Raw genomic sequence first — 25,767 nt, forward strand, 5'->3', positions numbered from 1 at the left:
GACTTTCTTCCCGGGCGGCCCCACCCGGGACGGCGCCGCTTCAGTCGAGCCCATCGTCTGGGCGAACGGCGTCCACTTCCCGAAGCCGCTGTCCAGCCCCTGCGGGCGGGCTTAGGGCGCGCGCAGGACTCTGGAAAGGAGAAAAGCCCGCAGCCCGACCTTCCCCGTCCCAGGCGGCGCGCGCGGGTGAACGGCGGGAGCCGGCAGCGGTTGGAGACGCCGGAAGGAACGCGGTCTCACCACCCGGCTCCCTCCGCCAGGGCGAGGCGCGGCCGGGGAGGCGGGACGCAGGCGAAGCGGGACCGGGAGGCGGGGCCGGAGGTGCAGGCGGAGGCGGGCGAAGGGGAAGGAAGGAGGAGGGGGAGCGGGAGATGGCGGGGGAGAGGGAGGTGGCGGGGGAGAGGGAGGTGGCGGGGGAGAGGGAGGTGGCGGGGGAGGGGGAGAGGGAAGGGGAGGGGAAGGGGGAGCGGGAGGGGGAAGGGGGAGGGGGAAGGGGGAGGAGCTAGCCGTAGCCGCGAGTCCATTTTGAGGCTGTGCTTGGCGCGTACCGTGCGGTTCCTGTAGCTGGAGGACGGGCGGTCGCGCGGCCTCTCCCACTCGCCGGAGGTCGGAGATAAGTACCCGCCGCCCGGCTCCTCTCGGGAAAGCGGGGTGGTCCTCGAACCTTCAGCGAGGGTGGGGACTTGGGTTGGGGTGGCTGGCGAAGGCCGTCTGAGCTCCAGTCCCGGCTGCGCGGCGGAAACCAGCGGGGCACTGTCACGGGCCTGGGGAGGAGCGGCCTGCGGTGGGCGCCGGGACAGTGTGTCTGTGGTCCAGAAAAGCTGCTCCGTCCGGAGCCTTCCTGGCCCCGCTACCGGCGTCTCCACATCCCCTAGAAAAGAAGAGACGGGCGTGGGCCTTAGAGCGCGCCGCCAGCGTCTGGCGCTGACCTGGAGAGGCTGCATGGCGCCGGAGGAGGGCGCCCTAACCGAGAAGCTGCTTAATACAAAGAGCTCCAGGCTCCTGGCGGTTCACCAGGTCTAAACAGCCGGGCTTTATTTGTGGGGGCGATTGAAAAAATTGAGGGTCAAGATTGGGGTGCTGTGCAAATAAATGCGTTAACACTGTTCTTTTTTCTTCTTTGCAGTAGCCTCTAGTTCGTTAGTCAAAACGTGAAAAAAAAGACCTGCTTTGCCCTGGGAAATAGTAACCCTGCCAAATACATCACCTTGTAGGAGACGGAGGTAAACTACAATAATTTTCCTGTGTTATCTTTTTTTTTTTTTCAACAGCCAATTTCAATAGGCCCTAGAGCCTTCCAAAATGGAACTGTGTGTAGAATACTTATGTTCCCATCCACTTTCATTGGTGGTCTTTGTTCTTTTCATATTTTGTTAAAACTTAGAAAAACAGAATCCACGTTTAGCAATTATTTATGTGGTATTTATCTTAAATATATCCAAACATTTATATTACAAAGGAAGAAAGGGGCTGCCACACTTTTTTCCTAGTTTTTTTTTCCCCTTCTATGCTTAGTGAATTGTCAGGCTGCTAGGGCTTGTAGAACATGGCTTGAGTTTTCTAGAGACCTTTATATAATAGGCATTTTAAAAGCAGAATTTCATTTACGTAGACACTCCTAGTAGAACTTGATGGAGCTGTTAACTGGCTATCCTTCCTTCCTTGCACAATGGGAGCGTCCCTATCCTTCCCTAAAAATACCTTTGTTTTTCCTTTCTACCAGCTGGCTTACTAAACCTTCCTGGGAAGTCCTTGCCTAAAACCGGGCTGTTCTTTTCATTCTGTACATTTATGATAGGTTATTTGGCCTTAATTCTGTCACAGCTTTTGTTCAGATATGCTCATTTTCATGACACTGCTTTGTACACCTGATACCTTATGTAATATTTGTTTTGCCTTGAAATCACAGTTCAAGTTTAGAACCTTTTCTTGCCTGATACACTGATGCTCCAAAATAACACCTTAAATGTGTAGAGTTTGCGCATATGTAATTAAACCTTATGTTTGTATAGTTTCGTAGTTTATGGAATTCTCACACCTTACTATAATACAGGAGTTAAGTTATTTTTAGGCAGCTAGAAAGGGTAAAAGAGTTCTCGGTGGAATTTTCCTTTAATAAAAAGCAGCTCCCGGCCGGTGACTTTGGGAGGCTGAGGTGGGTGGATCACTTGAGGTCAGGAGTTCAAGACCAGCCTGACCAATATGGTGAAATCCCATCTCTACTAAAAATACAAAAATTAGCTGGGTGTGGGGGTGCGTGCACCTGTAATCCCAGCTACTCTGGAGGCTGAGGCAGAAGAACCACTTGAACCAGGACGCAGAGGTTGCAGTGAGCTGAGATCGCTCCACTGCTCTCCAGACTGGGCAACAGAGCGAGACTCTACCAAAAAAAAAAAAGCCCCCAAACCATTTATTTTCTAACAGAAAGCCTGAAAAGTCAAGCTGCAAGCAAAAATATGCAGGCTAGAAGCTTTTATATGTAAATGTCGCCTGCTATATCTGGAAGCCAGGTACATTCAATATGGGGTTTCTCGCTCCCTTTTCCTTGTCACCCTATGTGGGCGTCTTGGCGACCACTAGGTAAAACCACGGGTGCAGGGTGCAGGTGTCATGGCGGCCCCAGATAGAAGCCACATTTGCATAACAAAAAATTAGGGTGGGAGGGCCAGTCTTTAGACAGGCTATGTAAATGGTACATCTGGTCAAACCAATCCTCTGGGCCCTATGTAAATCACCGCCTCCTCAAGCCTCTGTACAAAATCGATTGCGTTTCACCCCAAACCCGGAGACCCTCTCTTGGGTGACATTTCTCAGCGTGAGGAACCTTTCTCTATTAAACTTTCCGCTCCTAAACCCACTCCTCGTGTGTGTCCATGTCCTGAATTCTTTCTTGGCTCGAGACAACCACGGGTGTATCCCCCAGGCAATGGAGCCATTTCATTATGAGGTAAATAATATAAAAATCATTTTTAAATTTTTTTCCAAGAGATGGGATTCTCAGCTGTGTTCCCCAGGCTGGTCTTGAACTGGGCTCAAGTGATCCTCCCGCTTCAGCCTTCGGAGTAGCTGGGACTGCAAGTGTGTGGCACCATTCCCAGATATAAAAATCCTAATTTTATGAAGGATAAAACTGGTGCTTGAACACAGGTACTCAAAAGCAGGTTCTGTGCTTTCCCCTTCACTGGAGAGCCTGTTAAACCTAGTTTGTAAAAATTGCAAAATTTTAAAAGGGATTTTAGAGAGCTTATGATTAAACCCCTTCATTTTATGAATAAGAATACTGAGTTTTTGAGTCCCTTTCTAGATATTGCTAAGGTCTAAGAATTAGAAAACTCAGGCTCTGTGATGCCTAGTTTGCTGTGTACAACTGATGAGTCTCCACTTTTTGAGTGCTGGGGGTGTCTTTTGTTTTTTTGATTCCTAAAATTAGGTGTTTAGATGATTTCTAAGATGCTTTTAAGCCCAGTATTTCTATTCCTACCCCATAAATTTTATTACCATTTATTGCCTATATATATATTGGTAAGACAGATGCAGACTAATGTTAACTGCCTTAAACTTTTATATTTTAAACTTGGGTAGGTATGGTAACAAGTGTGTCTTATTCTTGGTTTTTTACTAAGTCCTATAAAAGTATGGTTTTGTTGTAAGGTTAGGAACTGCATAGAGAGGTGGACCACTCTAATATATCATTGGTTAGAGTTCATAAAGTGATATAAACCCTTTCTAGAGAGAAACCTAGTCATCTTTTTCAAGAGCCTTAAAAATGTCCTTACTGTTTGACCCAGAAGTACATTTAAAGGAACTGTCTAAGGAAATAATTAGAGCTGTGGAGCAAGACTTTTCTCTATAAGGTGTTTATGTAAATGTTACAATACCAAAAGAAAAAAAAACCCACAAACAAAACAACACAGCAACAAGAACAAACCCATAAATAAGCAATAAGAAAGCATATCCACAACATGGACTGTCGTGTTTTTCTAGAACATATAATGATAGGGGAAAGGCATGTAATAACATAAGGGGATAGGATACAAAATTGTGTTTTGCTACCAGTTTTGTTAAAATGTGTACACATGCACGGACACATGGGATTGGAATAAAGACACCAAAATAATAGTAGTGGTGATTTCTTGCTGATGTGATTATGGGTGGCTTTTTCTCTGTATTTTCTGAATTTTCTATAATAAAAACAAATTACTTTCATAATTTAAGAAGGCACAAAAACTAGTTGCATGGATAACTTCAGTTTCAGTATGGTATCAGTATTTTATGGTTTTAATTGTAAGAATATTTAACATGAGACCTATCCTCTACACAAATTTCTAAGTGTACAGTACAGTAGTGTTAACTATAGACATGAGCAGATCTCTGAAACTTACTTTTATGTGTCTTTTATAAACTATTTATCATACCTTCTAGAATAACAGCACCTGGCCGGGTGCAGTGGCTCAGGCCTGTAATCGCAGCACTTTGGGAGGCTGAGGTGGGCGGATCACCTGAGGTCAGGAGCTCAAGACCAGCCTGGCCAAAATGGTAAAACCCTGTCTCTACTAAAAATACAAAAAATTAGCTGGGCATGGTGGCAAGTGCCCGTAATCCCAGCTACTTGGGAGGCTAAGGCAGGAGAATCACTTGAACCCAGGAGGCGGAGGTTGCAGTGAGCCAAGATCGCACCATTGCACTCTAGCCTGGGTGACAAGAGCAAAACTCTGTCTCAAAAAAAAAAAAGCAGGAAAGAGTCCAGGCTAAACTGTGGTACGGAGAAGAGAATGAAGGAAAATGAAAAAGTTTTTCTTAGTGCTCTGAACTAGCGAGGTAATGAGTGACCTGGTTTATATTTTTGAGAATTTCACCTTAGTCTGACAACCCTTTTTTCTGAGTAGGTGTACTTTCCAATCTAGTGAACGTTCTGTACTACCTCTATTTTTCCTTGTCAGGATCTCTGCTAGAAATATCTTGGAAATTTTACCTACTGTTCATTCTAGGATAATGCCAGAAAAGGTTGGTTACTTACTGTCTTATATGGACACATAGGTAACTTTTATATTGTTTGCAAGAGCCACATAACAATTATTTTAGATACTATATGTAATATATTAATTTTCATTTTTAGAGGTATTGAAACCTGGTATTTCTTTGTCCTGTTTTGATCATATTCGTCACAGAGGTGCTGTATGTAATATATTAATTTTCATTTTTAGAGATCATATCTGAAACCTGATCTCTGTATCTTACTTTGTCCTGTTTTGATCATATAAGTCACCGGGACAGTGAAAAGAATGAAGAGTAATAACACATTGATACAGAGTATTTAAAATAAGAACTTTGTAAATAATTTTCATATACCTTTTAAAATAGCTATACAAATGAGGAGAGAAACTAGTATGTATAAATGGTTTGTCAGAGGTTACAGAACTGAGAGCCAGACAAGTATGTCAGTCTCCTCACAGGTCTGGATTCAGAGACTTCCAGTAATACATTAAGAAAAAATTTTATGAAAGATGAAACCATAGGCTGGGCATGATGGCTCATGCCTGTAATCCCAGCACTTTGGGAGGCCAAGGCAGGAAGATGCTTGTGGCCAGGAGTTTGAGACCAGCCTGGCCAACATGGCGAAACCCCGTCTCTATTAAAAACATAAAAATGAGCCTGACGTGGTGGCAGGCACCTGTAATCTCAGCTACTTGGGAGGATGAGGCAGGAGAATCGCTTGAACCCAGGAAGAGGAGGCTGCAGTGAGACGAGATCGCACCATTGCACTCCAGCCTGGGTGACAGAGCAAGACTGTCTCAAAAATAAAAAACAAAAACAAGAACAAAAACCATACTACAGCAGATTAAACTTCTTATGAGGTTTATATTTAGCTAATGTTTTCAAAGTTTTACTTTTTAAACTCAATATGGTTTTTTTATAATTGGCTTGTTTTTCCACCTGTTTTATTGTGAAAATGTTCAAACAGAGAAAACTCAGAAGAATATTAAAGTATTCTTACATCCTCTACCTAGATTTTAATAGTTGTTAATTAGACCCTTACTTAGTTTCAAGAAAACATTTATTAATGGATCTCTCTCTTTTTTTTTGAGATGGAGTCTCTGTCATCCAGGCTGGAGTGCAGTGGTGCGATCTTGGCTCACTGCAACCTCTGCCGCCGGTGTTCAAGTGATTCTCCTGCCTCAGCCTCCCGAGTAGCTGGTATTACAGGCATGTGCCACTGCTCCCGGCTAATTTTTGTATTTTTAGTAGAGACAGGGTTTCACCATCTTGGCCAGGCTGATCTTGAACTCCTGACCTCATGATCCATCTGGCTCGGCTTTCCAAAGTGCTGGGATTACATGCATGAGCCAATGCACCCGGCCTAATGGATCTCATACTAAAGTACAGTAAGGTGCAGTGGCTCATGCCTGTAGTCCCAGCTACTCTGGAGGCTGAGTTGGGATAATATAGTACACTATTTGAAAATAAGATTAACTAGTATGCTGAGAGGAAATGATTTTTTTAATGAGCCATTTTATTATAGGAATTATTTTGAAGTAACATTTGTGGCTGTCTCAGTTCAGTAAAGCTTAGCATAATTTAATGTCTATGAAGTGAGTTTCAGTGTTTGCTGTCTAGCCACCTGATAGATACTTAGGTACTGTTTTGAAATTCTTGCCTTCAAAGATGCCTCAAAACAGGATGGAAATTTGAGTTAAATCCTTAAGATAAAAAGCATTATATATTTATTGGCTTTTCTTTTTGTTCCCTAATGGGAAATGAAAAAAACAAAAAACAAAAACATGGGTAATATTTTGAACAACTTTATATTGCCAACAGCTAGTGGAATTTAAAACCTTAGTAGGAAAGTTTCTTTTACTAATAGATTTTATAAGGAGAAAATGAACTTTTGTTTCAGAGTGAATGAATGAGTACCTTTTGCAGTATCATTTTGGGTTGATCTCTTAAAAGAATTCTAGAAGGAAGAAGTCCAATACATATATATAAACTCTTATTATGACACCTTTACTTTGTAAGTATTGGCTTTTCCGTTTTTATTATTTTAGTGGTTGTGTTATGGTTCTCATTTATAGAAGCCGTTGTTGCCAAATACTAATTGAGGTAGGATTGATAAAGCACTTTTTGTAATCCTTCTTGTTTGTGGATAGCTTGACAATTTGTTCAAAAAAATAAACCCACAGTGGTGGTATGCAACTTTGTTAAAACCGTAAACCAAAAAGTGAATTTCATTGTATGTAAATTTAAAAGTATGTTAGAAAATATCAATATGGCAGGAGAACAAAGTTGACTTTTTTCCGCAACTAATGTCTACTACCACCTCTCTGGAAACTTTAAAAAGTGAAACTTTAAAAAGTTGTCAGCTTTTAAAATTGTTGGTATAAAACATTTGGGAAGTTTTTAATTGGTGGGAAAAGGTATTTGTGCTTCAAAATTTAAGACTTTTCTAAGTATTCAGAAACATTCAAAGGAAGAAATGAATTTTGGAAAACTTGTTTGCCTTTATGTGCTTAATGTGACTTAAATTTGAAATTTGAACAGTGAATAATAATTTTGTTTACATAAAGTTTTTTGACTTCTATATTAGGAAAAAAACTAGCTTGAGGCCAGGTGCAGTGCCTCATGCCTGTATAATCAGCACTTTGGGAGGCTGAGTCCAGATTGCTTGAGCTCAGGAGTTTGAGACCAGCCTGGGCAACATGCCGAAACATCGTCTATACAAAAAAAGTACAAAAATTAACTGGGAATGGTAGCATGTACCTGTAGTACCAGCTACTCATGAGGCTGAGGTGCGGGGATCACCTGAGCCTGGGGAGGTCGAAGCTACAGTGAGCTGTGTTAGGGCCACTGCATTCCAGCCTGGGCAACAGAGTGATACTCCCTCAAAAAAAAAAAACAAAACAGACTGGGCACACTGGCTCACGCCTGTAATCCCAGCACTTTAGGAGGCTGAGGCCAGTGGATCATTTGAGGTCAGGAGTTCAAGACCAGCCTGGCCAACATAACGAAACCCTGTCTCTACTAAAAACACAAAAATTAGCCAGGTGGTAGTGGTGCATGCCTGTAATCCTAGCTACATGGGAGGCTGACCCAAGAGAATCGCTTGAGCCTAGGAGGCGGAGGTTGCTAGTGGGGAGGTTGCCAGTGAGCCAAGATGGCGCCACTGCACTCCAGTCTGGGTGAGACCCTGTCTTAAAAAAAAAACAACAAAAAGGCCAGGTGCGGTGGCTCACGCCTGTAATCCCAACTCCTTGGGAGGCCAAGGAGGGCGGATTACCTGAGGTCAGGAGTTTGAGACCAGCCTGACCAACATGGTGAAACTCTGTCTCTACTAAAAATACAAAAATTAGCCGGGTGTGGTGGCAGGCACCTGTAATCCCAGCTACTCAGGAGGCTGAGGCAGGAGAATTGCTTGAACCCAGGAGGCGGAGGTTGCAGTGAGCTGAGATGGCGCCATTGCACTCCAGCCTGGGCAACAAGAGCGAGACTCCCTCTCAAAAGAAGAAGAAACAACCAGAAACCCTGAAAAAGAGGTGGAGGGGATGTATGCTTTTTTAGTTCATGTCAAAGGAGCAAGCTGGGTTGATTACTTCAGATTTTGTGTTAGCCATACTTTAAGATTCTGTAAGTTACTTTGCTGTGAAGAGTACCTTTTATTTATGCTATTAAAAGCTTTAACTTACATTATCCTTCAAAACTTTGGAGGCAACAAAGATGTCTACCATGGTTTCTTGGATCAGGTATTAGTCACTTGTGGAAGTGGTCACATAGTTTTGTCTTAGAGAAAGTTTTGAGTATAAAGAGAAGGCATAGGCAGGGCGTGGTGACTCACACCTATAATCTCAGCACTTTGGGAGGCCGAGGCGGGTGGATCACCTGAGGTCAGGAGTTCAAGACCAGCCTGGCCAACATGGCAAAACCCTGTCTCTACTAAAAATACAAAAATTAGCCTGGCATGGTTGTAGGCGCCTGTAATCCCAGCTACTCTGGGAGGCTAAGGCAGGAGAATCACTTGAACCCGGAAGGCGGAGGTTGCAGTGAGTTGTGATTACGCCACTGCACTCCAGCATGGGCAACAGTGCAAGACTCCATCTCTAAAAAAAAAGAGAGAGAAGGCATAAAACTAAAGGAAGAAAGGAAGAAGAGAAAAGGAAATATTTAGATTTTGTTTTTGTTTTTTTGTGATGGAGTTTCACTCTTGTGCGATCATGGCTCACGGCAACCTCTGCCTCACGGGTTCAAGCGATTCTCCTGCCTCTGCCTCCTGAGTAGCTGGGATTACAGGCATGCGCCACCACGCCTGGCTAATTTTGTATTTTTAGTAGAGACGGGGTTTCTCCATGTGGGCCAGGCTGGTCTCGAACTCCCGACCTCATCTGCCCACCTTGGCCTCCCAAAGTGCTGGGATTACAGGCGTAAACCACCACGCTCGGCCGGAAATATTTAGATTTTAAAGTGAATGAAAATAAGAATCTTTAAATTATAAACCAAAATTTGTAAGTTAAATCACTAAAAATGAAATTAGAGGATCTATTGTAATTTTGATGCAATTTTTTTAAAAAAGAGACTTTCCAAATAGTATTTTTTCCCCCTCTGGTTCATTTTAAGAGCTGTATGTTGATCATGACCTTGGGATGACTGTTTATTATTTCTAAGTTTTCCTGTGTGTGACATTTTCCTTTTCACTTTTGATCGCATTTGTTAGCCTGAAAATTCTTCTCGGCCCCTGTTGTCGTATCCTCAATTTTCTTCGTAGTTTCTCTTTGCCTTTGGTGCCCTTTTTCTCCTCCTCATCCCACCCAATTACTTGGTGTATTCTTTGTTTTCTTCTTATTTAATATGCTTGGATAGTATTCTCTGGAAGTATTAACATTGCAAGGATGAGTAAATTAGTTTTCTTTTATTGAGTGTTGCCCTTACCACTTTCCTGTTTCTATTGCCTTCTCAAAAGTCTGGCCTTTGTGTTGAATTCTTAGGCAAAAGATGATAGTAATGGAAGTGAAAAGTGTGGAGCAGGACTGGGGTTGGCAGATCATTTCATTGTTCTGAAAGTTTGTGTCTTACAGCTGCGTGGTAACCTCTTTCAGAAGACAAACTAAGTTTAGTCTTTATAGCCATTCTCTTTCCAGTGCTTTTCAAAGGTTATATGATTTGTCATATCACAAAGGATTTTTCAGAAAAATCAGCTAATTACACCTTTTTTTTTGCAATATGACACTAAATTTGAGACAGAATAATCTTTGCTTTAGTTCTCCCTATATTATATATTATAAATACATGTATGTTACAATCTAATATAAAACCATAAACTGGCTGGGCGTGGTGGCTCACACCTGTAATCCTAGCACTCTGGGAGGCTGAGGTGGGTGGATCACCCGAGGTCAGGAGGTTGAGATCAGCCTGGGCAACATGGTGAAACCCTGTCTCTAGCAAAAAATACAAAAATTAGCCGGGCATGGTGGTGGGCACCTGTAGTTCCCAGCTACTCAGGAGGCTGAGGCAGGGGAATTGCTTGAACCTGGGAGGCAGAGGTTGCAGTGAGCCGACATTGTGCCACTGCTCTCCAGCCTGGGTGACGAAGCGAGACTCTGTCTCAAAAAAAAAAAAAAAAAAAAAAAAATAGGGCCCAGCGCGGTGGCTCATGCCTGTAATCCCAGCACTTTGGGAGGCCGAGGCAGGTGGATCATGAGGTCAGGAGTTCAAGACCAGCCTGTCCAAGATGGTGAAACCCCGTGTCTATTAAAAATACAACAAAGTTAGCCGGGCGCGGTGGCTGGTGCCTGTAATCCCAGCTACTCGGGAGGCTGTGGCAGGAGAATTGCTTGAACCTGGGCAGTAGAGATTGCAGTGAGCCGAGATTGCACCACTGCACCCCAGCCTGGGTGACAGTGAGACTCTGTCTCAAAAAAAAAAAAAAAAAAAAAAAGGCCAGGCATGGTGGCTCACCCCTGTAATCCCAGCAGTTTGGGAGGCGAGTGGATCGCCTGAGGTCAGGAGGTTGACACCAGCTTGGCCAACATGGTGAAACCCTGTCACTACTAAAAATACAAAAATCAGCTGGGCATGGTGGCAGGCGCCTGTAATCCCAGCTACTCTGGAGGCTGAGGCAGAACTGCTTGAACCCGGGAGGCAGAGGTTGCAGTGAGCCAAGATCGCACCATTGCACTCCAGCCTGGGTGACGAGTGAGACTTAGTCTCAAAAAAAAAAAACACAAAAAAGCCATAAACTAATTAACCCTGCAAGCTCAGCTTGTCTTTTAAATACTGTTTACCTTCTAAATAGAGTGCAGTCATGTATGGCTGTTGAAATTACTGTTAAAAAAGTATTTGCTTTTTTTTTTTTTTGAGACAGAGTCTTGCTCTGTCGCCCAGGCTGGAGCGCAGTGGCGCTGTCTCCGCTAACTGCAAGCTCCGCCTCCTGGGGTCACACCATTCTCCTGCCTCGGCCTCCCAAGTAGCTGGAACTACAGGCGCCCGCCACCACACCCAGCTAATTTTTTTGTATTTTTAGTAGAGACGGGGTTTTACCGTGTTAGCCAGGATGGTCTTGATCTCCTGACCTTGTGATCCGCCTGCCTCGGCCTCCCAAAGTGCTGGGATTACAGGCATGAGCCACCCGTGCCTGGCCAGTTATTCACTTTTTATTATAGATGGCCTACTGATTAAGTCCTATGTTATTATTTTGTTGATAATGTGATATGTGTATATGTGTATATATCCCTGAGTAAACTGAATGTAGAAATATGTAGTACTCTTTGGTTTTATAACTATAGAGATAAATGTATATTTAAAATAAACTTGTGGCCTGATGCAGTGGCTCACACCTGTGATCTCAGTGCTTTGCGAGGCTGAGGCAGGAGGATTGCTTGAGGCCAGCTAGTGAGACCTGGTCTCTACAAAAAAAAAGTAGCCAGGCGTGGTGGTGCATGCCTGTGGTCTTAGCTACTTAGGAAGCTGAGGCAGGAGGAGTGCTTGAGCCCAGAAGTTTGAGGCTGCAGTAAGCTATAATTAGGCCACTGTACTCCAGCCTGGACAACAGAGCAAGACCCTGTCTCTCAAAAGAAGAACTAAAAATAGTAAACCTGCATTGAGAAATGGTATTGCCTACATTAGGGATCTCAAATATTTTGGTCTTAGGACACTTTTACACTCTTAAAAATTGAGAATCCTGGCCTGTAATCTCAGTGTTTTGGCAGGCTGAGGTGGGAGGATCACTTGAGCCCAGCAATTTGAGACTAGCCTAGGCAATATGGTGAGACCTCATCTCTACAAAAAAAAACTAGAAAGAAAAAAAAATTAGCTGAGTGTGATGGTGCATGCCTGTAGTCCCAGCTACTCGGAGGTTGAGGCAGGAGGATGGCTTGAGTCCAAGAGGCAGAAGTTGCAGGGGACTGAGATTGCACCACTGTACTCCAGCCTGGGTGAAAGAGCTGTCTCAAAAAAAAAAAAAAAAAAAAAAAAAAAAATTGAGAATCCCAAGAACTTTGTTTGTACTGTCGATATTTCCTCTATTATAAATTAAAACAATTTTTTAAAAATACTCATTTAAAATAACAATGATAAAGCCATTACCAGTTAACAAATAATTTAGGAAAATAACTATTTTCCAAAACAAAATTAAGAGAAGCATGGCATTGCAATAGAGGCCTGTAATGAATGGCTATTTAATAGAAGACAGCTGGAGTCTTTTGTCTGCTTCTGTATTTAACCTGTTGCAATAAATTATTTTGGTTGAAATATACGAAGAAGCCTGGGTGTGGTGGCTCATGCCTGTAATTCCAGCACTTTGGGAGGTGGAGGTGGGAGGATTGCCTGAGGGCTGGATTTCTAGACCTGCCTGGGCAACATAGTGAGACCCTGTCTATAAAAGAAAAAAAATCTACAGCCGAGTGCGGTGGTTCACGCCTGTAATCCCAGCACTTTGGGAGGCCGAGGTGGATGGATCACCTGAGGTCAGGAGTTCAAGACCAGCCTGGCCAACATGGTGAAACCCCGTTTCTACTAACAATATTAGCCAGGCGTGGTGGTATGTGCCTGTAGGCCCAGCTACTTGGGAGACTGAGGCAGGAGAATCGCTTGAACTTGGGAGGTGGAGGTTGCAGTGAGCCAAGATAGCGCCACTGCACTCCAGCCTGGGTGACAGAGTCAGATTCTGTCTCAAAAAAAAAAACCAAAACAACAACAACAAAAAACACTAAAACCAAAAATTAGCCAGGCATGGTGGTGCACACCTGTAGACTGTAGTTACTTGGGAGGATCCCACTTGAGCCCAGTAATTCAAGGCTGTAGTGAGCTATGATCATGCCAGTGCACTCCAGCTTGGGTGACAGAGTGAGACACCCCAGCTCTTAAAAAAAAAGGAAATACACAAAAATCTAGGCTTACACAGATATGTAGTTGGTAAAGGAAAGGAATATTATTTAAATAGCCTTTTCAGGTAATTTAATCTTTTTTTTTTTTTTTGAGGCAAGGTCTCTCTCTGTTGCCCAGGCTGAAGTGCAGTGGTGCTGTCTTGGCTCAGTGCAGCGTCTGCCTCCTGGGCTTAAGGGATTCTCATACCTCAGCCTCCCAAGTAGTTGGGACTACAGGCGCATGCCACCATGGCTGGCTAATTTTTTTGGTGATTTTTTGTAGAGGTGGAGTTTTGCTGTGTTGCCCATACTGGTCATGAACTCCTGAGGTCAAGTGGTCCACTCTCTGCAGCCTCCCAAGTGTTAGGATTACAGGCGTGAACCACTGCTCCCAGCCTGAATCTTCTTTGATACTATACAAAAACTCAGCAAGTGCTAGTTTCTTTGTTGGAGTATGGAATCTGAAATTGTTTATGAACCTGTTGGTCTTTCGTGAACTTCAAATGGATCTTTTACCCATGCCTGATTTATAACATGCATTAGTGACTTGAAATAGTATTCACTGTGTTTTGCAGATCTCCAAATATTGACACATTCCATTATACAGTACTCCTTTCCCCTCAGAAAATCCTCACATTGATTAATATCACTACCCATCTCATCATAAAAGTCTTTAATTAATGGGAAGCTGTCAGGCTCATAAATATCAAATGTTTTCCAAAATTCTAATTTTTACATAAAACTCAGCCTTTTCATTAGCAAGAGATACTGTCAATTGTTTTCTTTGAAGTAGCAAGCTCATTTTTTTTTCCCAAGAAAATGTCAGGTAGCTAAGTCTGAATAGCCATAGCTTATCATTTGTTCTTTCAGAAGGTAAAAATGGTGTTCCATGAAAAAAAGCAGCTGGTTTAACTTGGAGCTCATCACTTAAGTGCTTTTTCTCCAGACAACATCTGCCGGTATGCAGAAGTGCTTTATGTGTACTGCCTATTTTGTCACACAATATATTAAAAAGCTGTACACAGGCTCAAGACTTAATAAAATAAATAATTTTTACTGCTGCATCAAGAACATTCTTAAGTGAAACCAGTATTCCAACCCCAATTTGGGTGGTGATGAAGAATACAATTCAGTGCTTCTTACAGCTTTGCTCGATCCCTACTAAGGCTTCAGCAGTGTCTACACACCATTGCTTTTACACCATTGGTACAAATGTTGACATGGTGCAAAAAGCAAGTAACATCTTAGTGTTATTACAAAAATAGTTTTGATCTCACAGATGCCCTGAAAGAGGGACATCCAGGTTTCTGCCCACCACGTTGTGAAAATTGATGATTCTAGATAATACAAAATGGCTTCTATTACTGTTCTGGTGGTTTAAAAACAACAAAAAACCTCATTTAGTTCTCTACCTAGAAGAGTGAATTGCAACTCTCACCTTGTGCTTTTACCTGTGATTTTAAAAATTGTAATCTTGCTTTTGAAACAGAAAAATATGCCAATTCATAATAAAGTCTACATGAGAGTACGTTTGGATTTATATTTCTGTGCTTCTTTCTTTTATATAACATACCATTTTATATTTGTGGGCCCAGAGTAAAGAGCTCATTCTGTTACAGACACTGAATAGCCTTGTTTTTGTCAGTAGTCAGCTCTGTTTTAAAACAATTGCTTGGGTCCTGCTGGCTCAACTTGCAGTTGTCCTAGTCCTGAGTCTGTCTTAGCCAAAGACTGTTGTTGGAAAGCCCACACAAAGGCCTTGTGTATAGGATGCCCTACTGTTAAAGGAGCATGTTTTAGTCTCAGCGGATTAAATTTGCTTTGGTGTGCATTCCCTTACCAAATTTCTCACTTCTTTGTTTGGCTGGTTATTTCAGTGAAAAATCATTTTAATGTGAAGACAGTTTCTTCTAATTATTACATAGTCCTAGTGGTGACGATTATTGGAGTAAAATAATTTTTTTTTTTCTGGTAGGATGTGATGGAGCTGCTTGAAGAAGATCTCACGTGCCCTATTTGCTGTAGTCTGTTTGATGATCCACGGGTTTTGCCTTGCTCCCACAACTTCTGCAAAAAATGCTTAGAAGGTATCTTAGAAGGGAGTGTGCGGAATTCCTTGTGGAGACCAGCTCCATTCAAGTGTCCTACATGCCGTAAGGAAACTTCAGCTACTGGAATTAATAGCCTGCAGGTTAATTACTCCCTGAAGGGTATTGTGGAAAAGTATAACAAGATCAAGATCTCTCCCAAAATGCCAGTATGCAAAGGACACTTGGGGCAGCCTCTCAACATTTTCTGCCTGACTGATATGCAGCTGATTTGTGGGATCTGTGCTACTCGTGGAGAGCACACCAAACATGTCTTCTGTTCTATTGAAGATGCCTATGCTCAGGAAAGGGATGCCTTTGAGTCCCTCTTCCAGAGCTTTGAGACCTGGCGTCGGGGAGATGCTCTTTCTCGCTTGGATACCTTGGAAACTAGTAAGAGGAAATCCCTACAGTTACTGACTAAAGATTCAGATAAAGTGAAGGAATTTTTTGAGAAGTTACAATACACACTGGATCAAAAGAAGAATGAAATTCTGTCTGACTTTGAGACCATGAAACTTGCTGTTATGCAAGCATATGACCCAGAGATCAACAAACTCAACACCATCTTGCAGGAGCAACGGATGGCCTTTAACATTGCTGAGGCTTTCAAAGATGTGTCAGAACCCATTGTATTTCTGCAGCAGATGCAGGAGTTTAGGGAGAAAATCAAAGTTATCAAGGAAACTCCTTTACCTCCCTCTAATTTGCCTGCAAGCCCTTTAATGAAGAACTTTGATACCAGTCAGTGGGAAGACATAAAACTAGTCGATGTGGATAAACTTTCTTTGCCTCAAGACACTGGCACATTCATTAGCAAGATTCCCTGGAGCTTTTATAAGTTATTTTTGCTAGTCCTTCTGCTTGGCCTTGTCATTGTCTTTGGTCCTACCATGTTCCTAGAATGGTCATTATTTGATGACCTGGTAACTTGGAAAGACTGTCTTTCAAACATCAGTTCCTATCTGACTAAATCAGCCGATTTTATAGAACAATCAGTTTTTTACTGGGAACAGGTGACAGATGGGTTTTTCATTTTCAATGAAAGATTCAAGAATTTTACTTTGGTGGTACTGAACAATGTGGCAGAATTTGTGTGCAAATATAAACTATTATAAAATCTGTTTCAAGTATGCAGTTCTCTTTTGTTAGAAATTGTTAGAGAATAGAGAGTGGTAATTCAGATTTGGTCGACGATTCTAGTCACATATTTTCCTCCAAAAGTATTCCTTCCAAAAATAATCTATACATGTTCAAATTAGGTAGCATAAAGATAAAAGTGAAATTTAGTAGTATAGGCCTGAACCTTTTTTTGTTTAAAGGGTGCTTTTGAAGTAAGCATCCACCCCAAATGTTGGTTGTATTTATGCTGTGATAAAAATAGGTGAGAGATCGTATGTTCTAGTATTGTATTGATGGAAGTATAGGTAGTATAGTAGTGATTGTTCATCAATCATGCAGTAAAGACCACTTTTTTTTTTTTTTTGAGATGGAGTCTTGCCCTGTCGCCCAGGCTGGAGTGCAGTGGTGCAGTCTTGGCTCACTGCAGCCTCCACCTCCCAGGTTCAAGTGATTCTCCTGCCTTAGCCTCCTGAGTAGCTGGGATTACAGGTGCGTGCCACCACGCCCAACTAATTTTTTGTATTTTTAGTTGAGACAGGGTTTCACTGTCTCTCAAGACCATCCTGTTAGCCAAGATGGTCTTGATCTCCTGACCTCGTGATCCGCCTGCCCCGGCCTCCCAAAGTGCTGGGATTACAGGTGTGAGCCACTGTGCCTGGCCAAAGACTACTCTTAAAGCACCTTTTTGACAGTGAACATGCTCTAAAAAAGGAAAGATATTGTAGAAGATTTCACACACAAACACACGTGTGCAGGAGACAACTGGGGGTATTGAAGGTACTAATTAATTAGATTTCCAAAATTTTCTACAGAGAGTTAATTATCACCAAAATGTGAATGGTACATACAAAACCTGGCATTTTCTTGTTATAAGTTTACATTTTTAGGAGAGTGGAGCTTTCAATCTGCCCTTTTCTCCTTTGTTTTTGTAGTTTTCACCAAAGATGATCAACTAGAAATGTTAAGTGGCTATGCAAGCAAAAGCATAGATAGGTTAAAAAAAAAAAGGATCAGGTGGCTGGGCATGGTGGCTCATGTCTATAATCTCAGCATTCTGGGACAGTGATGTGGGAAGATTATTTGAGGCTAGAAGTTCCAGTTCGAAACCAGCTTCATAAACATAACGAGACCCAGTCTCGACCAAAAAAAAAAATATATATATATATACACACAAACACACACATATATACGCATACATATATATACATATATATATGTATATATAGAACACATGGCAAGAGCAGGAAATGGGAAGACTACCTTTATTCTGGCAGCTATGTGTTATTTTGTTCCAAAGATGGCAAGTGTACAACCAAACCAATCCACTTGCTTACAGAAAGAATGTTTAGTGTAGTTAAGACTAATTTGACAACAGATAAAACAGTCTGTCAGCTATTACAAAGTACAAAGTAATCAGCTGAACACTAATGCTGTTGTCTGCTCACATGAGATAAAGATACCCTCTCATGGAATAAAAAAACTCACCTTGCTTAGAATTCATATAACAAAGAAGTAACCTTGTAACTGCTCTCTAGTCTGCCTTATTTCTGTCATAGAGTAAGATATTCCTCGAAAGCCCATTAAGTGGAATAGACTTTCTGAAAATAAGAGATCTTTACCTCAGTCCTCCTTTAATTTGGTTGAGAGGAGGTAATGAAAATGGGGACAGGATAAAAGGTGGCAACTAAATTTAAAGCACAGAAGAAATGATTTCCTTCTAGCTATGAGAATAGTCAAATTGAGCTTGCCAGGCGAGGTAATGGCTGTCTCGTTCCTGACATGTAATTCATGATTTAGCCACTAAATTGCTAAGGAGATCATAAGAAATTAAGAAAAACGTTTAAGTCTAGCCTCTGTGTGGTAGACAGGTATGGGGAGGGAGAATGCTTTTCCCCTCCCAGTAATTAAAAAATTATATATGTATATATATATATATATATATATAGTTTTACTAGGTTTTCTTGGATAATTTTTTAAATGTAAGACAGGAAAGGGATCTATTTGATGTCTATCTTCAGATATATTGGCAGTTTTCCTTAAACTACTTAGTTCCTCATCTGTTGCTTTTTCATTTTGTATACTGCAAGTTCCCAGGCAACTCGAATTTGCAAACACAGCCATGGATACGCTATTTACCTTAGTTTCCTGGGAATCTAAGTCTGGTTTTTGTTATTCTTCCCTCCCCTCCGTTGTATAATCATGTATAACTAGCAACATTTATGGTTATAGGTTGATTTCCTAAGTGTGGCTGATGGTAGTAGCCTCTAGTTTGAAGTGAGGGAAGAATGAGTAGTCCGGAACTGGTCACTTTGAATTTGGGAGGGAAGATATTCACGACAAGGTTTTCTACGATAAAGCAGTTTCCTGCTTCTCGGTTGGCATGCATGTTAGATGGCAGAGACCAAGAATTCAAGATGGTTGGTGACCAGATTTTTGTAGACAGAGATGGTGATTTATTTAGTTTCATCTTAGATTTTTTGAGAACTCAGCAGCTTTTATTACCCACTGACTTTTCAGACTATCTTAGGCTTCAGAGAGAGGCTCTTTTCTATGAACTTCGTTCTCTAGTTGATCTCTTAAACCCATACCTGCTACAGCCAAGACCTGCTCTTGTGGAAGTGCATTTCCTAAGCCGGAACACTCAAGCTTTTTTCAGGGTGTTTGGCTCTTGCAGCAAAACAATTGAGATGTTAACTGGGAGGATTACAGTGTTTACAGAACAACCTTCAGCGCCGACCTAGGGTGTTTGGCTCTTGCAGCAAAACAATTGAGATGTTAACTGGGAGGATTACAGTGTTTACAGAACAACCTTCAGCGCCGACCTGTAATAGTAACTCTTTCCCTCCTCAGATGACCTTACTTCCACTGCCTCCACAAAGACCTTCTTACCATGACCTGGTTTTCCAGTGTGGTTCTGACAGCACTACTGATAACCAAACTGGAGTCAGGTATTTTGTACTTTGCAGTATTTCTCTTGTATACCAGTTTGTGATGTTTTCTCTAAAAACTTGAAGTTCCTCAGGCCTGTAACTTCTCCTGGAAAAGATGATTCTTCAAAATAATGTTTTGGAGTAATCAGTGGAGTTGGGTAGAATGACCAAATAATTATTTTCCAAACTGGGATACTTTTTAGAGTGAAAGGGGCTATTATTAGGTGGGACAAAAGGAATAAATGAAGACTGCCCAGAAAAAACTGAGACTATGGACATTCAAATCATGGGAGAAAATAATTTTATATATTATGTTCCATTGCTAATGAATTTGACTTAGAAAAGAATTGCATTTTTTTTTTTTTTTTTTCCTGAAGACAGAATTGCCTTATTTTTAAGAGATTCTTTCAGTGGTTCACATAAAGTCAAGTCTCGCTCACTGGTTTCTCTTGAGTTCCTTACACACTATATAATTTGTTCTTTCAGTTCTTATGATTCAACTACTGTTTTTCCTTCAGCTGACTTTATTTTTAAACACCCTTACAGACAGATATATCTCATGGCAAATTTGGTATCCTGTTACAGCCTTGGCTCTTAAACAACTCAAAATATTGGGATAGGCTGTCAGTATGTTAAGGATAGTTGCTCCTGAGTCAATTCTTCACTTACTCCCTCTGTTGTTCTTGGCTGGATCCTAACGCTGATTTCCACTCTGCTGTCACAAACATTTTTTCCCCCCGTAAAATGTCTTAATGCTGTCCTACCATTATTTTACCAACTGTGAAAGCTGGCTTTAATTTTTAGGAGGAAAAGAAAAGCCTGCATGTGTTCTTTATTGGTATCATTTAAAATATACTTTTTTTTTTTGTGGTAAACGTAGGCGTATTTTAAGATATTTTCTTAACTTCAGCAGTAGCCAACAGGAAGGATAACAGTGTCTCTCTCTCTTAATGACACACTCCTTGGTTTTGCTTACCAGCTGGAGGACACTAGGTAGTATAACCGAGTATGACAATTCTTAAGTGTTTACATTTTATAACTTCCTGTCCTTCCAAAGAGGTTGAAATGTCATTTTGGGAAAAGAGAGCCAGTCAAGCTAGTAGGCTGATTGTGAAGAAAATCTAATACCTTATCTTTATCTCAAACCTCTGTACAACTTTATTTTCATTGATGGGATACTTTAACAAAAATGAAAATTTTTTTGGTTTTTAAAATTTGAGTGATTATGACCTCTTTGGTGATCATGCTTCAAAAAGACAGAAAAAACTGTCATTGATTTTTAAGAAGAAACACACTAGGTCAAAAGATGATGTCCTGGAAATACGAAATACTCTTTAAAAACCATGCATTTGGAGAAAGTAATTGTTACCTTGAAAAACATGATTAAAAACTAAAACTGGGATGTTCCTGTGTGTACACAGTGCCAAATGGTTTTCCCTTTTTATGTTGTGTTTGTGTTTTAGAAACAGCACAAAAGTTTTTTCCATTTTAAAGTGAGAAAACATTATATTTAGACTTCCTTAATTCCAAAATCAGAAGCTATTTTTAAAATTAGCATTTTCTTGCATCACCAAATGGTATTCAATTGTTTGAAGCTCAAAATTTTTTCCATTCCATAAATGTTTGTGAATTTTTAGACAGTGCCAATTTAAAAGTAGAGATAGCCAATCTGAATACAGTGACATTATGGGGATCTCTGGTGATTGGGATGAAAACTCTGGCCTTAAAAGGCCCACTTTTAGTATATAATTGCCTAATTAGCAATCATTTTTATTTTTTGCTCGCTCCCTGGTCTGAATCTGTCTATTCAGATATTTTTGGTAGGTTTGGAAAATAGAGAAGTGAGCCTAATTGGTGCCTAATTGTCTGGTGTATCATTCACCTTATTCAGTTTGCTCTATCAATATGATTTACCCTTCAAGGTTAACCTAGCAGGTTGCTCAGTTATTATCTCTCAAGGTCATAGTACTAGAAATACTTGGCTTGCATCTTTCAGATGCCATTCATGTTATCAAGCTCAAGTTATAGTTGGTCACAAGATTCTAGAGTCTTTATTTGACTTCTCCTTTTTGAACTGGCTCAAATGGAAAAGTGTAGTTGCTTTTAAATTTTAAAAATAAGTTTAGACTTTCTATTTCCCATTGGTTTCCCCTATTCTGTCCTTTCTTTGTGTGCTTGAAATATTTTATTTTTCAGTTTGTCCTCATAGGGAATCAAGTATTTTAGCTAGGTGATTTCTTGCAAGTACATTCCACTTTGTTACAATCTACTATCTGTATATACTATTTGTATCTTAATTCTTTTATGAGATGTTCTGTAACATTTTTTCTCTTTGACAAATGTTTTTAGACTGTACAGTCAAGATCTGGGGCTTGGGGGTAAGTGGAATGATTTGCTAATATTGAGAATCTGTTGTATCAAACATAATAAACATTTTTTGAGATGTGCTTTGTAGTTTGGTAATGCTTAGATTTTACTATTGGTTTCTTTGCTTAGAATGAGTTTCTAAATGTGAACTACAAAAACCACTCTACTTCAAGCATGATCATTAGAAGAAGGTTAGGGATGTCCTCAAGCATCATTTTATCCCTTAAAACTACAGATAGTTTAGGTTTCTGCCTGAACTAATCTAAGTTAGCTTTTTCTTCACGTCTCATAAACTAATGGTGGGAGGACACAAAGAATTTTATGAAAACATTTTTGATGGCAGATAAGGAAGGAGTCATAAAGCTGTATCCATGCAGATGTGTTATGCTGACATTATTATTATTATTATTATTATTATTATTATTGAGATGGAGTTTCACTCTTGTTGCCCAGGCTGGTGTGCAATGGCATGATCTCGGCTCACCACAACCTCCGCCTCTGGGGTTCAAGTGATTCTCCTGCCTCAGCCTCTCGAGTAGCTGGGATTACAGGCATGCACCACCACCCCTAGCTAATTTTTGTATTTTTAATAGAGACGGAGTTTCACCATGTTGGTCAGGCTGGTCTCAAACTCCCAACCTCAGGTGATCCACCGGCCTCGGCTTCCCAAAATGCTGGGATTACAGGCGTGAGGCACTACGCCCAGTCTATGCTGACATTATTAAAGCCAACAGATAGCTAATCTGAAAAGTTCATGTGCATTTTTTTCTTTTTTTGAGACGGAGTCTCGCTCTGTCACCCAGGCTGGAGTGCAGTGGCGCCATCTTGGCTCACTGCAAGCTCCGCCGCCTCATGTGCATTTTTCTTGAATTGGTTCTGTGTACTGCATTTGTTCTGTGGAGCACCTCAGTGAATAGAAGATTTTGCTCTTTCCACTCCAGAGGCTTTTGACCCCAAGTTGTGCTCTTTGACAATGGAGAGTTATTGCGTAAAAAGTGACAATAAAATCTTGACATTTCATATCTGCAAAATTTCACTTAAAGGTAAATTTGATAGGAGTAAGTCACAAAGGAAAATCCATAATGTCAGTGCTAATAACTGATAAGATTAGATCTGGAGGGGAAATTGTAAGTGCACAGCATTTATTAAAATATTTGATTCAATCAACTAATTAAATAGAAAGTAGCGAATTCAAAACAAAATTGGAATTAGTTATATAAAGAATTAAGACGACTGTTTGATCAAATGTTTTCTTTAGAAAGTGATCTCTCAAATTGATGAGTGTTGGTTTACTTCTAAATATGGAATTGAAATGACTTTCAAAATCACAGCAAGGTCTCGATTTTCAGCACCTGATTACTGATTTGGCAGCCTAGCGTGGTGGCTCATGCATGTAATCCCAGCACTTTGGGAGGCCACGATGGGTGGATCACTTGAGGTCAGGAGTTTGAGACCAGCCTGGCCAACATGGTGAAACTCAATCTCTACTAAAAATACAAAAATTAGCTGGGCATGGTGGTGTGCGCCTGTAATCCCACCTGCTTAGGAGGCTGAGGCAGGAGAATTGCCTCAACCTGGGAGGTGGAGGTTGCTGTGAGCCAAGATCACACCACTACACACCAGCCTGGGTGATAGAGTAAGACTCCGTCTCAAAAAAAAAAAAAAAAAATTACTGATTTGGATTTGTAAATGAAATTTCAAAAAAAAAATCTGTCTTGAGAAGGTATGATGCCTTTGTAAGTCAAATTTATGTGTATAGTTTTGCTAGTTATTAAAGGGATGCTTTATAATTAAGCTTCTTTTTGTGTGTCCTAGGTATGTTTCTATAAAACTTGATAACTGAAAATTGGCCCACAGAACAAATGTCCTCAGCTTACTGACACTTTATTAAAGAAAGGCTTTCATTTGGTCAGCACTAGAACAGTATCCTCTGAAGACAAAACTGAATGCTATAGCTTTGAAAGGATAAAAAGCCCTGAAGTGCTCATCATGAATGAAACACCAAAACCAGAGACTATCATCATACCAGAGCAATCTCAGATAAAGAAATGAAGTTGTCTATTCTCTTTTTTTTTTTTTTTTTTTTTTGAGACGGAGTCTCGCTCTTTCACCCAGGCACCCAGGCTGGAGTGCAGTGGCGCGATCTCGGCTCACTGCAGGCTCCGCCCCCCGGGGTTCACGCCATTTTCCTGCCTCAGCCTCCCGCGTAGCTGGGACTACAGGCGCCTGCCACTGCGCCCGGCTAATTTTTTGTATCTTTAGTAGAGATGGGGTTTCACCGTGTTAGCCAGGATGGTCTCGATCTCCTGACCTTGTGATCCGCCCACCTCGGCCTCCCAAAGTGCTGGGATTACAGGCGTGAGCCACCGCGCCCGGCCCTGTCTATTCTCTTTTAAAGAGAAATTGCCATTTTTCTTGTTTAATTACATATTTAGGGCATACATGTTAGCCAAATCTATACTCAGCCTAACTCTTGGCTTCATCTGCTGCCATACCATCTCTGGGCAACCAGGCGCCAACTGTGCTTAAGCCATAATGCTTGCTGCTCTCTAGACAACTCCATGTACTTGGTGCTTTGGTATATGTTCTACCTTCAATACATCTTTTCCTTTCTCTTCTTCATGAATGCTTATGAGCTGAGATTGCGCCACTGCACACTAGCTTGGGTGACAGAGGAAGACTGTCTAAAAAAAAAAAAAAAAAATTGATTAAACTGATGGATACCCTAAGTACCCTGACTTGATCATTACACATTCTATGCATGCAAAAAATGCCACATGTACCCCATAAATATGTAGAAATATTATATGCAAATAAATAAATAGTTGGACCTCCCACTTACGTTTCAGTATTTTATTTATTTATTTATTTAGACAGAGTTTCACTCTTGTCGCCCAAGCTGGAGTGCAAAGGTGCGATCTCGGCTCAGTGCAACCCCCACCTCCCGGGTACAAGTGATTCTCCTACCTCAGCCTCCCGAGTAGCTGGGATTACAGGCACGCGAAACCACGCCCGGCTAAGTTTTGCATTTTTAGTAGAGATGGGGTTTCATCATGTTGGCCAGGATGGTCTCAATCTCTTGACCTCGTGATCCGCCCACCTCGGCCTCCCAAAGTGCTGAGATTACAGGCGTGAGCCACCGTGCCTGGCCCCAGCATGTTTTTATCAATCACAGTTTCATTTCTGACAAGGCACCAAATATTTTACTTATTTATTTAATACTCTTTATATAATACTGTGTCACCAGGCTGGAGTGCAGGAGTTGGAAGCTGTAGTGAATTCTGGTGTATTCATAACTCATGCAGCCTCAAACTCTTGGGCTCAAGTGATCCTCCCACCTCAGCCTCCCAAGTAGCTGGGACTACAGGCACATACCACCATGCCAGGGTAATTGTTTTTTACTTTTTATAGAGACAAGGTCTCACATGTTGTCCAGGCTGGTCTCCAACTCTTGGCCTTAAGTGACTTTCCCACTTTGGCCTCCCAGAGCACTGGGATTACAGGTGTGAGCCACCATGCCTAGCCAAGGCACCAAGATTTTAGCTTATGATTCTTGAACCTCAATAATTTACCTTATAAGTGATTAGAAGTTTTCCCTACAAATCTTTTCTGAAAAAGAGCTCTAATGCTTAATTTTACTCTTGGATTTAATATGCAAGTTGTAATTACAAAGAGTTCTTAGGGTATGGTAAAGTCAAGATTAATTTAGGCTGCTTTTTTTTTTTTTTTTGAGACAGGGTCTCACTCTGTTACCCAGGTTGGAGTGCAGTGGTGCGATTTCAGCTCATTGCAACCTCCATCTCCCAGGCTCAAGCGATCCTCCCATCTCAGCCTCCTGAGTAGCTGGGACTACACGCCCACCTAATTTTTTGTATTTTTGGTAGAGATAGTGTTTCACCATGTTGTCTAGGCTGG

At 41.3% G+C, this 25,767-nt stretch overlaps 3 protein-coding genes across 7 annotated transcripts in view; 2 read left to right on the forward strand and 1 right to left on the reverse strand.

Annotated features, from left to right (window-relative positions):
- LOC100585962 overlaps positions 1-25,767 on the reverse strand; it is a 131,170-nt gene that overhangs the window by 1,177 nt on the left and 104,226 nt on the right. For 4 of the 5 annotated variants that reach the window (XM_030813417.1, XM_030813416.1, XM_030813415.1 and 1 more), the window contains one exon: positions 549-871. In XM_030813417.1, coding sequence (XP_030669277.1) covers positions 549-871 — 323 coding nt within the window. Of the gene's footprint in view, positions 1-548; positions 959-25,767 lie in introns of those variants that run through there. The other variant, XM_030813414.1, reaches the window with a different exon arrangement.
- On the forward strand, positions 491-16,560 carry TRIM13 (tripartite motif containing 13). Its single transcript, XM_003270102.3, has 3 exons — positions 491-606; positions 1,127-1,223; positions 15,322-16,560. The coding sequence occupies exon 3, from the start codon at positions 15,328-15,330 to the stop codon at positions 16,549-16,551; it is 1,224 nt and encodes a 407-aa protein (XP_003270150.1). The 5' UTR covers positions 491-606; positions 1,127-1,223; positions 15,322-15,327; the 3' UTR covers positions 16,552-16,560.
- Positions 18,841-24,518, forward strand: KCNRG (potassium channel regulator). The gene is given in 5 exon segments (XM_003270105.4): positions 18,841-19,214; positions 19,297-19,503; positions 23,668-23,726; positions 23,729-23,907; positions 24,232-24,518. Coding segments are annotated over 4 exon segments (816 nt in total). The 3' UTR covers positions 23,905-23,907; positions 24,232-24,518.

Source organism: Nomascus leucogenys, chromosome 5 (genome assembly GCF_006542625.1).
Source record: "Nomascus leucogenys isolate Asia chromosome 5, Asia_NLE_v1, whole genome shotgun sequence".
Taxonomy (NCBI): Eukaryota; Metazoa; Chordata; class Mammalia; order Primates; family Hylobatidae; genus Nomascus; species Nomascus leucogenys.

Bases quoted from the DNA above. Each gene is read 5' to 3' on its own strand.
- TRIM13 (XM_003270102.3), top strand. From the start codon at position 15,328: ATGGAGCTGCTTGAAGAAGATCTCACGTGCCCTATTTGCTGTAGTCTG.